At 41.2% G+C, this 17,917-nt stretch overlaps 1 protein-coding gene across 3 annotated transcripts in view; it reads right to left on the bottom strand.

The window, feature by feature from the left end:
• The window catches only part of furinb (furin (paired basic amino acid cleaving enzyme) b), a 93,297-nt gene that overhangs the window by 14,864 nt on the left and 60,516 nt on the right, over positions 1–17,917 (bottom strand). For all 3 annotated transcript variants that reach the window (XM_040025299.1, XM_040025300.1, XM_040025302.1), the window contains exons 7-9: positions 9,707–9,795; positions 7,072–7,244; positions 2,663–2,875 (exon numbers count right to left, since the gene is read on the bottom strand). In XM_040025299.1, the coding sequence (XP_039881233.1) occupies positions 2,663–2,875; positions 7,072–7,244; positions 9,707–9,795 (475 nt within the window). The remainder of the gene's footprint in view (positions 1–2,662; positions 2,876–7,071; positions 7,245–9,706; positions 9,796–17,917) is intronic.

Here is a 17,917-nt window from a genome sequence, read left to right as displayed (position 1 = left end):
AGAAATTGCACTAAACACTGTTCCTCAGCTAACTGGAGAAGTGAGATGCAGAACCAACACTGAACAAGCTGGAAAAGGGCATCAGCTGCCTTGCAAGTGGAAACGCTCCTGAAAGTATCTGAGCAGTCGCGCTGTTTGGGATCTTCTTCACAAAATTCCTTCTGACACTCACAAACTGACACTGGCAAACTGTTCAACTTGGCAATATTACCAGCCAAGACAAAAGTCAGAGCAAGTCAGAGCAGCAGATCTATGAGCTGATGTTTGCTCATGACTTTGGAATAGTTACTCATGCTGTCGGTTCTGAGGTTCTTAATAGGTTTTCACATGCCTGAAATGAATTTGGCCTTACTTTAAACATCAAAAACACCACGGTCATGGGTCAGGATGTGGATAAAACTCAGTGTGGAAAAACAAGAAGCTAATCCTAGCAACAAAAATCTGTGCCTGCAGAGCACCTGTTGTACTGCAGTGACTACTTGGGGGACATAGTCCCATCACGAAGCAAGAACAGCTTTCGTCTAAGTTGTCTAAGCCTTGGAATCACATAGAAGGACAAAATATCTCAAACTAGAGTCGCACAAAACTGAGACTTCCAGCATGCAAAAGCTGCTTATGCAATGCCACATGTGCCGGTTTGGCCATGTGAAACATAGATGATGGCAGAATCCCTATGGTGCCAGGCCCACGGGGCACCTGGACTCGAGGTTCAAGGACATATGAAAGTGTGACATGAAGGCACGCCACATCAACACTGACAACTGTGAAGAAGCAGCTTCTGTTTGCACAATCTGGTGGAGTGTGACTAAAACTGGCACAAAAGTTGCCAAAGGGATCAGAACTAAAAGAACACAGCAAAAGAGGCAACAACAGAAGAAAGCAAACCAAATTAAACCACCATCTGAGTGGTCTGCCACAAGTACACGACAGATCGCCATTTCAGGTCTATCGTAGTTTTCGGGTCATAAGCCGCTACTTTTTTCCCCACACTGTGAACACTGCGGCTTATACTGACGTGCGGCTAATGCATTTTTTTTTTTCAAGCGGCCAAAAACATTTTGCCTGGTAACAGTAGACCAATAAAATTGATAAGTAGTATATATACGGTATATATTTTTACCAGTTGTTAAGAGACGACATAATGTTGTTTGTGCACTGTTCTGTAAAAAAACCATAAGCAACGAAATTTGTGTGTTACCGATACGTACGTATACTTAAAGGTAGCCGTGTTACAGGCGCTGTTCCAGGAAAAAAAGCATTTGCAGTTAACGTTTAAGTTACCATGTTTATGTTACCTTACGGATTAAATTAAACGTTAAAATTCCTCATGTGTGATATTTCTGTGTAAATATCTCATATTACAAGTGAATCGCATATGGCTTAAAATCCGCTGCGGCCTGTACAACACAATGATTTTCTTTCAAAATAGAGCATCCACTCTGCCTTGAGCAATTACGACAGTCAGCATCAGATACCGACAGAAGGTCTCACAGGTAAGACAGACGACCACCCTATCAGAATGATATGGGAAGAATATGCAACAATTCATTGAGTGAACTGAAAAAACCCCCCACCTACATTTACAATAAATACATACTAGTTGTAGCTCTGGCTACAGTTTAACCTGTGCACATTATTATTCATAAAATTTCAAAATAAGAAAACATTATTAACCTTTAGTAAAATAACAATCAGTGCTTTAATTGTGCCATTTAATTATCTGAAAGCCTTATTTTTGTGAAAATATAGCGTATTTACTTTTTCTCTGCAGCAACAGCACACTGTGCCTTGAAGGCCAATTAGTGAACTTTGTGTTTTGTGCCACTCGGTGGTAATGTGTTTATTTTTGGCAAACAGCCACATTTTATTCCATCTAGGTGTGCACAACAGATGAAGTTAATTACAGCCGAGTGCCGTTGCTGTCATTTTAGTTAGAAAAACGGGAATTTATGTTTTGCTTTTCTCTCGCTCCAGTTGGGGAAAAAAATGTGTAATCTCTGGAGATGGAGGTGACCAAATACGCTCACAAAATGAGCCACTTGGTAGTGCATGATTGTGAGAAACAGAAATCTAACAGAGTGAAAATAAATACTAGTTTGGGACAAACGGAAATTGCATAAACTCACTGGGTACTGCACCAAACGGCAGCCTCTGCGTGCTAAAGCAACAATACAACGTATATATACGCTCATGTATATTTTAAAATGACTTCACTTCTACCCATTTCATTTGGAGTTGTATTTACTTGCCTGCAGCACGCTTCTGGTGTAATTTGGAGGGAATGGCAGATTTATGGTTGTTTTATGTTATTCTGCGTCCCTGAAGCAAGTCTTTCTTCGGGTGACAAGCAGCTCGAAGGAATCATGGCATCGCTCAGTGTTTGTCGTGTTTGCTCATTGTATGTTTCACATCACTCAGACTTTGACATTTTGAAGTCTTTTTTTTTTTTTTTCTATTTGAGAGACACAACATTAATGTGTATAAACACTCAAAACGGGTTCAATTTGGATGCGTCGGCATGAACTTTTGGTAAGCGGGACGTGTAGCTGTGCTGTCAAACTTGACATTTACAGGGTGCCAAAGATTCAAAGTATTAAAAACAATCCTACACAAAATCTGAGATCTTTAAAGCGCATGTGAGCGTGTGTGTTTGTACACCTACTATCTGCTTCTCCCCCGGGTTTCCAGAGCTGAAGGTGGTAGCGAGGGTGGAGGAGCAGGGCTCGCTGTACCACGGCACGTTGCCGGACTGCGTGGTGCTGCTGATGGACAGGGTGTAAATGCTGTTCGTGTAGCCATCACAGTTACAGCTGTCTTGCTCCCGGCCACCATTACCCGAAGCCCAGACGAAGATGGAGCCCAGTCCGCTGCGTCCCTGTGGTGCAGAAACATACACCTTCATGTGGCTGGAGTCCAGGAACAGACAAGGTTAAGAGGGAGAAGCTATCAGGAGCTGGTTCAAGTATGAAAAATCGGTTTTGACAGAGACGTTTGTCTCCATACTTAAACGGCCTGTCGTTAACGTGCTTTCTTTTAGAAACACTGAGGCGCTGTAGGCACAACTCTTATTAATACATCATCATGTCAAACGACTTATTGCAGCAGAACATCAGATAACAAACAGAGGAAATGTAATTACCAAATTTATTCAAGCTGAATATAATTTCAGGGCTGATAAATGACAACATGATATCTGGCAGAGAGACTGTGCTCCTAAATTACACACACTATCTGAGACATACGTACATTCGGTCCAGCTGGGTCTGGAACGACAACAAGAGCCAAGAAATCCTTGGCTCGGATTAAAATTTCACCAACCCCTTTTAGCAAAGTAACAAAGGGTGTTCTTTGTCAGCTCAGGAATACAAGCGAAGATTTGATTGCTCCATTTGTGACCAGACACACAAATGCTACATTTGTCTCCAGCTGATTAGATCAGAGTAACTCTTTATTTGCTGGAAAGCCCCAGAAATCGATCGACCGCCTCTAGTCGGTATAAAATTGGAGCAGCTAAAGTGCATACAAATCGCAGAGAATTTGTGCACTTCTCAGAATTTTGGCATTGCTGCTCTGCTTACTATTGCATTTTAGAACAGATTTACTGCTTTTTCTTTTTTTTATTCTTTTTTGTGTCTGCCCACTTCCTGCAAAGCTGACCTTCTTTCTCTCAATATGTTGGTGATATTTAGCCCGAGGCCCGCTGACCCATTCTTGATGACTGTCGCCTGAGGCCAAGCTGGACGAAGAGACAGAGACAGCGGGACTGTCAGGACCCCACAGCTCTGTAATAGGCTCTGGGTTGACAACAACACTCAGTGTCCCTTTCCTAAGGTCTTACAGACTTTTAATTGGGATTACCAACTCTTACCTACTGCTGTCATTGCTGATCTTATTTTTTAGGTTGTAAAAAGTACACTCGGAAAATATACGGTTTATACGGTGCTAAAACGTATTCTCTTTGTTTTTGATTGTAAATCTATTACACAGTTTTTAAAAGAAGAAAAAAAATGCCAGTAATTTAAAAGGTTACTTTTCACTTGAATTTCCCCACAGCTCATATTTCCACTGAATATTTATTACATTCTGTCATTAGAAAATGAATCAGTTAGAAATTAGTTAGGTGAGAAAAAAAACAGATGTATGCCATTGCGCACGCGCACGCGCGCACACACACACACACACACACACACACACACACACACACACACACACACACACACACACAGAAAATCTACCAGTTTTCAGTCAGATTTTTTTCTTTTACCAACTCCTCCTCTGTACCTTGCTAATGGGCTTACTCTGGGCTCTCGTTATGTGCCATCATTTATTTTATTCACTTTTTCTTTTAAGAGCACCACGTGTGTTGTACTGCCTGTTCCGCTCCTCTGTTTTGTACCTCTTTCATCGTTAATCATACTGACTGAGCAGACCAGTGTGTATCATTGTTGTGTTTTTACATCAAGTATAAAACTAAATTAACTGATTTTCTTGGTATCTTGCTAGTAAAGATAAGATGCTGGAATATTTTATTCCTTATCACTGTTGTTGTGACACTGCCCGTCTCCGGCATGACTAATCACAGAAATGTTAAGCTCATAATCGTACAAAGGAAATTCAATAGGATGCGAATACAAATTTTAACTAAGCTTGTTCAGTACGTTTTTAAAATGATTATCCATTTAATTTTCTTAATGGATTCCCACATCCCCATCTCGCAAATGATCTCTCAAAGGAATCCAGGATAAGACTACATCTGCTGGGCGATGCAGTCCAAATCAAACTGTGTCCTAACAGTAGAGGCTAGAGAAGCTGTACATGCTACTCTTAATTTATGGCCTGACGCTGTCCTGGTTGCTGGTTACAGAAGCCAGACGATAACAGTCCAGTGCCAAGGGTTATCTCGCTGCCAGGAGAGCACACACTGAACCAGTCAGCTCCTGCTTTGTTGCTGTGAGGCACTCTTTCCTCACTAACACACCATGATATGAGGAGCATTTTGCATTATGGGATTCTATAAATGAGTCATTCGGTTTCACTGAAAATTTTCATTAATTTATATGCCAATTAGAGCAGAGTTTTAATGTAACTGTTGTTCCGCATCAGTGACTGCTCCTCTCTTTCTGTTATCTCCCATCTCACATTTATCATTAGCCTATTCTCATAACGTCTTTTGATGCCACATACTGACACATGAAAAATGTTGGTATTAGACTTAGATAATAGTCCAAACTGTTTAATGTTTTATTCTATTCAAGCTTGAATGACTAAGCAGAGGGCAATTTTGCAAACTAACCTTGAGTTTGTCCTTCTCCTCAGTCTTGGGAAGCCATCATCAATTAAAAAGTAATATGCTCTGACTGTACAGGTAGAAAATTGTCCAGAACTTTTCTGACTTGTTCTATTAAAGTGTTCTTCCTGGAAAAGAGAGACTTTTTTCTCCTTACCATCACCAGCTGCTTGGCAATCATGAGGCTTCGCTTGATTACTTTTTGGTGATTTACGCCTGGAAAGACCACTACTGTGAAAAAGTCTTTGTGCATTTTTCACAGTTGCATGTTTCACAGCACTGAAACAATTTTTTAAACAAAAGGTATCCCAATTGCAGTTTTTAAGTGATGATTTAATTTATTAAGGGAAAAAAGTAAAACCTACCTGGCATGAAGAGAAAAAGAAGAGAAGAGAAAAGAAGAGTCCTTTAACTTCTATAACTGCTATAAAATCAAAAATATATCAGATTGGATTGACTTATAACCCCCCACCCCACCCACACACACACACACTTTTTTGCTTCTTTGCAAAGTGAGCCAAGAGCTTAAACAAGCAGTCTAGTTTTATATAAAAGCAACAAAATCCACCTACTGCTCCTCTGAAACTCACTGATTAACATTTTTGGGACCAGCTACAAGACAACTATCAGAGAATGCAGCTGGTCTTTGTGTTAAAGTGTGTGTCCCTGTTGTTTTGTGTTTCTGTTGGCCTAACACGAGCCCAAAACTATCTCCAACACTTTTGCATCTGGAGGTTTCTGCATTTCAGTAATTTATCACTGTGGAAAGCAAAGGCACACAGAACAAGCAGTGATGCAATAAAAAGTTTCATGTAAAAATCAACCACTCTGAATGTTTACACTGAATCTTTTGAGCCAAACACATTCTCTCTTACTCATCGTATTTAAATTGAGCCCATCTCTCACTTAAGATCGTCTTCTTGTGCACCTCTGGACTGCTTCGGACACAGCTGGCATTTTTAAATAACTCCTGGGAAGTCTTTTTCAGACCAATTTCACCTTGGGTCTCAAACTTTGGCAAATAAAAAATACCACCTTCTGTGTCAATCTGACCCGGCTTTCATGTTGAGATTCATCATCAGCTGCGATGAGAGCTTAGTCTCCGGCTATTACCCACAGATCAAAAAGCTGGTTTTAGTGAAAGCATCTGCTGTGTCCAAGCCTGAAGGCGGTGCATCAGGTAAGAAGCTCAACCAGGAGCGTGGTCATCGTTTTTCTGACATTCACAGGGTTATGCACCGTGAATGTGTCCCCCAGGGTCAGACTGTCAATGAAAGTTTCACTGTAACATCTGAGGTAGAACATTCAGCGGAAACAAACTGAAGTATACTGGGGGCCGTCACGCACTGACACAAAGTGCATTGAAAGGGAGTTTTTTTTGGCCTCAGCAACAAAGTCTTTGCAGACCACCTACATTACTTTACTTTACTGGCTCCTTGTGACTTTGTCCTCATTCCCAAGATAAAAGTCAAATTAAAGAGAGCCTCAGCAAACGCGGTAGAGGACATTCAGATGCACGGGTATAAGTGGTTAAAAGTGCTTCTGCACAGGCAGCAATCTACAGTTAAATTTAAATGAACGATGATTTCTGTTTTTTTATTTTGTGTGTAATTGTGAAGCCTTTTGATCACAGCTTGTAAGCTAAGCTGATGTTGATTTATTACACTTTCTTTGCAAGCTCCTTTGACTACACTAAAGAGGTGATGTGACTTTGATAGTGATACTATAAATAAGAAATGCAAGACATTAGTAAATTAAAAGACCATGTTTGTGCTCTGACTGACCTTGGTGATTCCCTGGAGGAAAGCCTCCTTAGCCAGCTTGGCAGGGCCATCCAGAGACTTGCCGTCATCTTCCGGGCCCCAGCTGGCACTGTAAATGTGGATGTGCTGAGGGTTCAGGCTAAGAGACTGAGCCTCCACTACATCTGTCACCTCCCCATCCAACATACGAACTCCTATTAAAACAAAAACACAATGGAGGGTTTAGATAAGGTTACCGAAGAGAAAGTTATGAAGAAATAGTGACAGTGTGACAGATGGCAGAGGGAGTTGTGAGATACCTTAGAGACAAAACAGGCGTAAGTTGATAAAAAGAAAAAGAAGAAAAAAGTCAAGCGAATCAGTTAGAACGTAAATTTTCTTTCTCTTTTTTTCTCCAGCTGGAAAAAGAAAAACACAACAAAACTGAAAACCGGAAAAACCAAGCTCTTCACAAGAAAACCAAGACTTCACAGAGTTTCAGTTTTAATGAGTAAGCACACAAAGCTCGCCCACGGATGCTGCTCTGGTGGATACTACACTATTTAAGCATCATGTAAACAAAACCCAGGGGGTTGTTAAACCAACCTTCCTGACCCCACCAAAACCTATAGAGAGGACAAGCAGAAGAATCCAAGAGTCTGCAGATGAGAGAAAGCCACACACGCACAGGTAAAAATGAGCTGAGAGTTTACAGAGCCTTCAGCAGTCTGCCGTGTCCACAGGGTAGCGCCGCATGTCACCTTTCATCATACCTGAACGCAAACCTGTCTGAGTCTTTGATGTGAGCAGCCTCAGATCATTCCTCTGAACATTAATAGCTGTAGAGAAGCGTGAAATAACCCACCCTCAAATAAGGTCCATTACTGTTAGAGGACCCCCGGACCTCAGAGGATACACTAAGACTGACAACGTCCCCGCATTAAGACTTCAATAATTCGTTCTAGCGAACCTGCCTAACCCTGTAGGAACAAACATACACCAGTGGGGAAGTGACCAAGGCTGTAATTACAGAGTTGGCGCAGGCATTCAGTGCAACACGTCTTTGAATACTAAGCAGCCCGAAGCAAACGTAACTGCGCTAAACATGCAACATAAAGCACATTGTTTGCTCTGTGATCGTTACGCGAGGGCTGCACTGCAGCAGTAAAGGTAATTACTGTCGTAACAATTCTCATCAGCTTCCTGCGGCTTGATGATTCCTGAGTAAGACACTTGCGTGAATTCCCTGCAGTTTTATCAAGTCACAGGTAGCAGCTACCGGTGCAGCTATGAGTGTATGTGCAGGCACAAGGAAACCAAGTACAGTAGGATGGAGAGCAAACACAGAGTGAGCTAAGTAGGGTCAATTACAGGTTTTAAGTACTAATCGCTAATTATTACTCTGTAAGGACACACATATTTTAGCTTTAGCACAAACACGACTGCTTCTGCTCACACACGCATACCCACCCACACAAAAAACACACACAACTTGAGTGCTTGGGAGCGAATCACAGCTGTTTATAAGCAATCCACTGATGCCGTGACGTGAACAGATTCACAGAGGAATAATTTATGAGAGCGGGGCCAATGTGCGGCTCTGTCGGGAGATGAATGGTAATGAAGACAAAGAAGGAGAGTTATGAGTAACATCTGTGAACAGGCTGCTCAGGGCTCCACCGGCTCCGCTGAGTCTTGTTGGCTGCCATCATGGCATTGACAGATTGTTTGATGACAAAAGTTACTAAAGGCCTTCTTGGAATAATTTATCAAACACAAAAATATTCAGGAGGAAAAATAATCCTTCCAGACTTGATTTGTTTTCGCAGATTTAATTTGAATGAACTGCTCTACATACAGCATCTTTCTGTACGTATATCTGCACAGGCTGACAGCTTAATTACTGATTGGAAAAGATTCTCCCCAAAGAGTCTAATTTTGACTAACTTTCATATAAACATATGAATATGTATCAACAGTTTAACTAACTTTGGAAATCCGACTTGATTAAAATAAACAAATTAATTTTAAAAAATATTACGTTTTATGTGGAGAGCCAAATAAAGGTGGAGGGCAGCACAATGAAAGCACTGACACGAATTAAGAAAATCAGATTGAGCCTTTCATAAACATTGAACATGAACCTAACCGCTTTAAATGCAGGGATGAAATCGTTACAGTGACCATTTTATTTGTTTTACTGGAGCATAGGAGTTTTAATTAAGTCATGATCTACTTATTTCCAGGCAAGAAAAACTGCAGCAAATGATCAAAAGCAATTCATCTCACAGGCTTTGGATAAAGAACTATTCACTGCATAATACTGCCTATCTCTGCAGCACACTCTCACTTGTACATCTGAACAATACAGAGTCAGTCAGTCAGTAAATGAGAGTCAGTGGTCCAGAAAAAAACATTATGGATATTAGCTTTAAAATCTATCACTGGATCATTAATATAATGCGAAGCCTGAGCTGCTGCAAAATTGTCGTTCTGACACAAACCCCAAAGTCCCAGAGATCTTAGAAGAAAGACATTAACTTCCAAGTTATTAATGGTGAATGTGTATTTTGTTCTGTATCAGTTCGAAGTGAAATTATCATAAACTCATTTAAATGAGTATAATAATGATTAAACCTCCCCCAAATTAAAAATATCAATCGTGTGCTTAACTCACCTCCAATTTTAGCATTATAGGCCACACCCACGCCACATACACCATTGTTTGCTGCAGCTGCAACTTCTCCTGCACACCGTGTTCCATGCCTGGCAAGAGAAAAGGTGAAAGTGAATGAAAAGATGGGTCATAAGAAAAGAAAAGAACATTAAAAAAACCCACAAAGGCTCTGAAGGCTAAATAAAATTAGCGAAAATGGCAGTTAATGTTCCAGCTGTGCTGGATGTTTAAATAACAGGGCAGCCAAAGTATTGCTAAAAATAAATACGCAATCAAAAGAGAAACACAAGCCCATTGGCCCTCGTTAGAACTGCGGCACACGCATGTCTTACAGCTTTAACAATAGATGTCAAAAAGCCTGATATGCCTTCGACATTTAAGGGCTTCTCATTTAGACAGCCGTATAATTTAATACTTGTAACAACACAGAGAGCTGTAACCTCTGTGGTGAACCTGATGTGCAATTAGAACCATAAAGGACACATGAGATTTCTTTTCCACACAGCACGATAAGTATCAACAAGTGAAAAACTGTTGGGGTGCTTTATTAAAGAGGAGCTGCAAATATAGCATTCAAAAAAAAAGAAAAAGAAAAATTGTTCTGTGAAACAACTGAAATTGTGACTTAATAAATCCAACATGATGTTTGCGTGTTACTCTAATCGTACTTTTTGCACTTTCATTTTTAACGGTCTTAAACACACATTTTTCTCCCCCTCAAGTTTCAGCCTCAAACGTTCGCAGTTGAGGTCTTCCTCTTTTCCTCTGACCTGACAGCTTGATATTCAGCATCCTTTTTCCAATTTCACTATCCCTCCTCTGCACATGTCCAAACCATCAGCCTTGCTTCTCTAACTTTGTCTCCAAACTGCTCAACCTGAGCTGATACACTATTTCTAATCCTGTCCACCCTGGTCTGAAACTCTCTTCACCTCCACAAAACTATCCACACACTCTTCCTTCAAGATTACTCCTACTCCATTTCGCTTCCTGTCCACACCATGGTGGAACAGTCTGAATCCACCTCAAACACTCCTGGCCTTGCTTCCCATCTACCTGGTCTCCTGAAAACGCATTATATTCATTTTCTTTCTTCAGATCATATCAGCCAGCCCTCGTCCTGTGCTACGGGTCCTGACATTTAAAGTCCCTACTCTCACCTGCCTTTCCCATCTCCTCTTCCTTTGTCTTCAGCCAACAGCACGACAATTTCCACCGGTACCCTGCTGGCCAACTGCACCGGAGGCGCTCGTTGCTAACTAGTATGGAAATCTCATTCTTGATGATCCGCATGTTTAATTTGGCAAAGATTTTATACCAGATGCAACTCTGACCATTCATTCTTGGGGTTCAGCGTGAGTGCACTGGCTGGGCCTCAAACTGGTATCTTGAACATAACAATGAATTCACTGTACTCAAATGGACTCCACAGTTACCAGATCTCAGCCAATAGAGCACTTTTGGGATGCGATAGAATCAGAGAATTTCATCATAGATGTATATCCGACTAATCTGCATCAACTGTGTGATGCTCTCATGTCAACATGGACAAAAATCTTTGAGGAATGTTTCCAAAACTTTTTTAGGGTCAAATCCTGCATTAGCAAGATGTATCTAATACAGTGTATAGTGTATATAGTAGTATACTATACTATAAAAACCATGTACAAGTAGTATTAAACTCATTGTACATAATATTCAGACAGGACAACAGGCAGAAAAATCCTAACCCAGAATCACCAGTTTACCTAACATGCATAACTTTGGACCACAGAACGAAGCCAAAATGCCCGGAGAGAACTCTGTGCAGGCACATGGAGAACATGCAAATTCTACATAGTGAGGCCTCAGCTGGCAAGCAGATTCAAACCTTGGGCCTTCTCGCTGTGAGGAAACAGTGCTGAGGTACTGCATCACCCAATGTTTTAAGAAAAAAAAAGTATTAGAAATATTTTCTTTTGTGACACAGGCTATAGGTCTTCCAGTCCGAAAAAAAAGACTGAATAGAAACCTGAGGACAAGTACAAAAGCCTGTCAAAAACTAACTTTACCTTTGACAGTCACTGGCCACAGGCCATCCAAATGAAATACGAGACTTTATCAATGCCCATGAATTATTCACGAAGTCCATCAATAATTCCTTGAACCAGTCTTGAGTTTCAGAGAAGAGACAGGTTGCCTATAGAGCGTTGTCTACATGTCAAACAGACCAAAACTTCACAAATGGAAACTATTCCAACCCCCTACAAACACACTTTATCAAGATCTTTATTAGATCTTTTTCTATTATAAACAATGGCGAGTTTAATTGAAAAATGCAAAGCTTTGCATGATTCCAAGCAAAAAGGTAGTCATTACCGGAAAAGAATTTAATTTGTTTCATTGACTTTTGGGGAGAAGCAGTGTGATGAGATGGGAAACAGAAGTGAGCATTTGTGAGCAGAAGTGAGCATTTGGCATTTAAGACAGGTCATTAAGATTGTCTCCTGATTACAGTGCAGGTATCTGATTAGGAAGTGCAGTGTTTCACACCTGTCGGGGGGGATGTGTTGAGTGTATGTTATCAGAACAAAGCTAATTACATCCACAGCATTGCCACACAGGAGCCAAAAATGACTTCCTTTTTGATCTCCTAACCTCGCTTATGATGAGCCAGAGGACAAAGTCGTTTCACAGGGCGGGAGTGTGGCTACACCTCCAGCTGAGATTCTGATTAGACTTTGTGTGGATCTGTGATACATTACCCACCCGCTAACTCGCAGTTTTGTTCACTCGGATATGTTTTAGCAGAGAATCACTGCTGTGTTATTACTTATTCCACCCATGTCGTTTTTGTGACAAAGTCACAATTTATAACAGAAAAAAGAATGATGTGGAAACCCAACCAAAAAAAACACCCAAAGCTGAACTTTGTTACAAATCATTCATTTTATGACCTAAGCTGTCAACTACAAACCTTAATGTGATTTTTAAACAAGCAATCAATTTGCGTAACAGGGATTATTTTTCACAGGCTCTTACAGAAGCACCTTGGCACATATGGCAGGATATAAGGCAACACAAATGCATTTAACAAGTTGTCATTGCTAAATTGAACTACACTGTTTTGCTCTTAACTAGTTTCATATTACATAAACAGCAGCACTCAGTTGGCACATTTAAAGAACCACACACACACACGGTGGTTCAGCTATCTTAGTGATGGCTGAACGACATCTCTAACCCGAACCATCCATCCATTTTTTTCCCGCTTATCCCAGCCTGAGCAGAGAAGCCCAGACCTACCTCTCCCCAGCCACCTCCTCTAGCACCTCAAATCAAATCAAATCACTTTTATTGTCACATCACATGTGCAGATACACTGGTACAGTACATGCGAGTGAAATTCTTCTGAAAACCTCCAGGCCAGCTGAGAGATATTATCTCTCCAGCCTGTCCTGTGTCTGCCCCGGGGCCTCCTCCCGGTGGGACATACCTTGTCAGATGCCTGAACCACCTGAACTGGCTCCTTTCGATGTGGAGGAGCAGCGGCTCTACTCTGAGCCACTCCCAGATGGCCGAACTTCTCACCCTATCTCTAAGGGAGAGGCCAGCCACCCTTCGGAGGAAGCTCATTTCCGTTGCTTGTATCCGCAATCTCTTCTTTCGGTCACTACCCACAGCTCGTGACGATAGGTGAGGGTAGGGAAGTAGACTGACCAGTAAATTGAGAGCTTCACTTTTACGCTCAGCTCTCTCTTCACCACGACAGACCGGTACAGCGTCCACATCGCTGCAGCCGCAGCACCAATCCGTCTGTTGATCTCCGGCTCCCTTCTTCCATCACTCGTGAACAAGACCCGAGATACTTAAACTCCTCCACTTGAGGCAGGAACTTGTCCTGCCCCAACCCTAACCATCAAAAATGAATACCTAGTCCTAACCCTCACCCTAAACCTAACCATAACCATAACCTAATTGTAAACCTGACACTAAAACCACATTTTGAGCCTCAAAAAAGCCTTTAAACTCGTGAGGACCAACGTGTGTGTCCTCACAAATGACTGTTGGTCCTCACAAGTATAGTAGAATGCCAGTTTTGGTCCTCACAAAGATGTCTAAACAGGAACACACACACATGAGCTGAACTGCAATGTGTTAGATGGGGAGGCCATATCAGCAAAACACTTTATAACCCTTTATAACTTAAGCTATAACTTGCTATACAGACACACAAATCGGTCATCTTATTGTATCAGAGCATTTGCTATAGTAAAAGCTTGCAGCATAGTCTATAGTCTCAGCTGATCAGAGTGTGGGCTGTTGTTTTCTGTAAAACAGGACATCTCTGTCTGCATGTGAAGTGGGGAGCAGACCTTTTAGTGAGTACCCATTGTCTAATCAGAGCACTAAAGAGGCACAGACCTGCCCACTCATTACATTTTAGCTCACAATTGCGTGTCTGACAAACGTCTCACTGGCTGGCTTTACAAGCTCGTCCACACAAATCAGTGTGTTATTATGTGCCGCGAGCGCAGAGTGGGTGTTGAATGGTGGCCGTCAGTCATTTCAGATCATACAAAATGGAGCCATAAGACCACCAGTGTGACTGCGACAATACCCGTTTCCACACAACAAAAGTATAAGTGAGAAGATTTTATGTTGATGGCAGATGCTAGGGTGTAGTTCTCTTTAATTACTGAGAAAGCTGGGCGATCAGTGCTAACCTGGCCCGACCTGCCACAAGTTAAATTCCTACATTTTTATATATTAAGGAACCAATTTAACATAAAACAATCATAGAAGAGATCTATATTTGAAAACATAAAAAACACTAAGTGCTTCTGCTGTAATTTAATGCAGCAGTGGGTCACTGCTACACACCAGTGTAGGCTTTAATGTGAAGGTATTCAATGCAGTTACTGATTTATGTTTTTGGAAATTAGACTTAAAAATTATAAATCCAACTCGCATTTGTTTGTTTTAACCTGACATTTTGCTACATATTAAAGCAATTTACAACTGTCCCTTTGCAGTGGTCATAATTTCCTAGGAGTGAGTAAAAATGAAGGGAGAACTAATTTTAAAAGAGATGTTTTGCTGTCCTTTATTACACAGGCCAGGGAGCGTGCCATTACCCGCAATGGCCAAGATCACACATCGTCAGCACTATGGACAGCCAGATGGCTTGGCCAAGAAAACGGCTTGTTACATGCAGACATTTGCAGTTTAACTTCACAAAAAAAAGCAGATTCTTGTGCCAACTGTCACTGACGTTTGTTTAAAAAACAACAACAAAAAAACACCACAATCCTTACGGGTCTTACGCCAAAAAGTCCGAGTTTTTGGTTTCCTTTAATTACATCAGCACTGCTATGTTTTCATAAAACAATCATAGTATTGGATTAAAAAAGGTCCGGGATTCTGAAAAGGGAATTTTAATTAGCGCTTTATATTAATGTCTCCACTGCCTTTACTGGTAAATATCTGCATGCACATGCTGTTGTTTGGTCCACAGCATCACAAAACAGCCTTTACGCTCCAGACAGCACATATCCTCAGACCATGGAGCCACAGATGTGATGCCAGGCAGGGGATTCAGCCAAGTGCGGCAGAGTGCACAGAGAGCCAGAGGCCTGAGAAGACTTTTATCGAGAGGCTGTGCACACCAAAATGTAAATGTTTCGAATACTGTCTGCATATTCACATGCACATAGAGCGGCTGATCTGGATCGAATTCAGCAAAAACAGCCAGACAGCTTAATATATCCAGGGAGACTCAGACGTGCCAGAGCACACAAAAGGGTTTATGATGAAGCCACAATTTTATCTTTCAAATGTCCATGAAATTAAATGATTTCCGAGACACTTTACTGAATGCCTCCATTCTATATCCATTTAAAATAGATTGGAAGAGTCGTCGGAGACGTGTCAAGTAGCGAGGGTAGGTGTAAGTGTAGTTTCAAAAGTAGGTAAAAGTTGACGTTTGCACAAAAGACGTGACGAGACAACGAAACACTTTCAAAACGGTTCATTCTGCAGAGAGACAATCACACTAAATAAATCACTGCTCTGTGAACTGGTGGATGTCAGAAGCTACATACATTGACTAAAATAAGCTTAGAATAAGAAAAGACCAAACAAAGCTTAGATAAAAGGCTGTTGAAGTAGAAATGCTCTGTTTACACAGCCAATGTGACCCCCCTTATCTTATCAGAAGAAGCAAAAGGGACAGAGAGAGGTAATGCTTTTATCTGTCATCCTCAGGACAAGGAACCATTTTTTGGGAAAGTCAATGCCCTGTCGTTTGTTGGAGAATTTAGACATGTCATACAAGACAATCTCCACCTCGGACTTAGGAGTCAATAACATCATGAAATGTACTGTATATAAAGAATGCAACAATAGCAACTAACATAAAAGAATTCTGCAAAAGAAAACTCTTCTTAGATGTGACAAATACAGCGTAAGAATCTTAGCTTTGCCACCATCACAATTTTTAAAACTGTCTTTGCTTTGAAAAGAAAACTGCAGTCGTGAGTTCTCAGAATCGGCTCTCTGAGCAAAAGAATGACAACACCACGGAACGCAAGTTTGATACCATCATGGGGAAGCTCGCGGTTCTCCAACGGGAGATTGAGAGACCAGTGTCAGAGTGTTAAAGAACAGCTTTGAAATTCTCATGAGTTGTTGCAAAAGAAAATTCGCCATCATAATCCGGCTGGAGCCGAACAAAAACTCCCTGATAACGACTGTGTTGAGTCTGTTCCTTCCCATTCCATGCAATGCCACCTGGGTTGGCTGGAAGACTGTTTACTTAGCCTAGCAGGGTGAAGGACACTGTCTCAGCTGAACTATGGGCACGCACACACATACATATACTGATATTGATAAGCACTCGGTGACGCATCACCCTCCCTACCCTGGATCCAACGCCACCTCCAACGCTTACCTCCCGTCTGATGTGGACATCGGGTCAGCTGGAGGCGCAGTCGAAAGATTGCAGCGGTCCCAGATCAGATGTACACACTGGAACACTTTCCCATGTTGCTTGTCTGTGTTTATTGTGCTATGGTGTGTTGATATCTGTGCATTCCTGTATTATCCTTCTGTGTTACACATTTCGATGTTTTTTCCTCGCTACCTAGCCTGACCTGTCTCCCCAATGTGATGTTTGTGTATTGTATGTACAGTCGGCAAGGTCTGTCATCTCGGTTGTGGGCAAAAGACCTGCAACTGACAAATAAAGGCTATCTCATCTCATCATCATCTCATCTCAAAAAAGGTGATAGTTTAGTGAGCAGATGGAAGAGGTTACATTTTATGCCAATGCCTTTTATTCTTTTTAATAACCCCCAAAGGAAATCCACTAATCACGGTGGTCAGCTGCTCACACACACATACTTTATTAGGTACATTTTTCTAGTACCAGGTTGCCTAGATGCAACGAGTTGCAGTGATACGATCGGCTGATTAGATATTTGTGACAACAAGCATCCAACAGGTATACTTCGCAAAGTAACCAGAAAGTGTATATGTGTTTGTACTTAGTACAGCTGTGGTTTCAAAGGTGGGCATGCAGAATACTTTACAGACGGGGTTCTGACGCTCACACAGCTCTGTGTTAGATTCCACCAGCTGATATGACCATGACCCTGACTAAAAGAATGTGACAACAAGAAGTTTATAAAAGGTTTATCTTAATAGAAAAAACATGTTTCTGCAGATTTCTCATTTTGCTTTTACCTTGAACGAAACCAAGGTGGTTACTTGGGCACAAGGACCTCTTGGTGACCAACTTCAGTTCTTGCTGGGGGCTGGGAGGAGTGCTGTTACATTTTTTGGCCAATCAGGAATGGTAAAATATTATCACTGTATCTTTTCCCCCCTTCACATTAACTAATTAACAAAACTAATAAACAAACTTAAAGGGGTGCTTCAATAATTTAGCAATATTCTTGCAAGCTTACATTAAGAGTACTCTGGTAACCTTAGAACAACAAAAGACATTTTATTACCGAAACATAATCCTGCCAAATCACTCGACCCGATCTAGTCGTTTACCATTTTTAGAGTCGTCCAGGTAATACTGTGGCAATGAGCAAGAGAACGACACTAATCCCTACAGCACCATAATAATCACATATTTCAAGACTCATCAAACCAAATATTTAAATGTGTTAAACGGTTTTCAGTTTTTGTTACTGCAGGTTCTAGTATTAATGTTTAAGA

The sequence above is a fragment of the Simochromis diagramma genome, unplaced genomic scaffold (assembly GCF_900408965.1).
Source record: "Simochromis diagramma unplaced genomic scaffold, fSimDia1.1 OVJJ01000293.1, whole genome shotgun sequence".
In the NCBI taxonomy this organism is placed as follows: domain Eukaryota; kingdom Metazoa; phylum Chordata; class Actinopteri; order Cichliformes; family Cichlidae; genus Simochromis; species Simochromis diagramma.
Note: the sequence above shows the minus strand (reverse complement) of the source record. Positions and strands in the feature narration are given on the sequence as shown.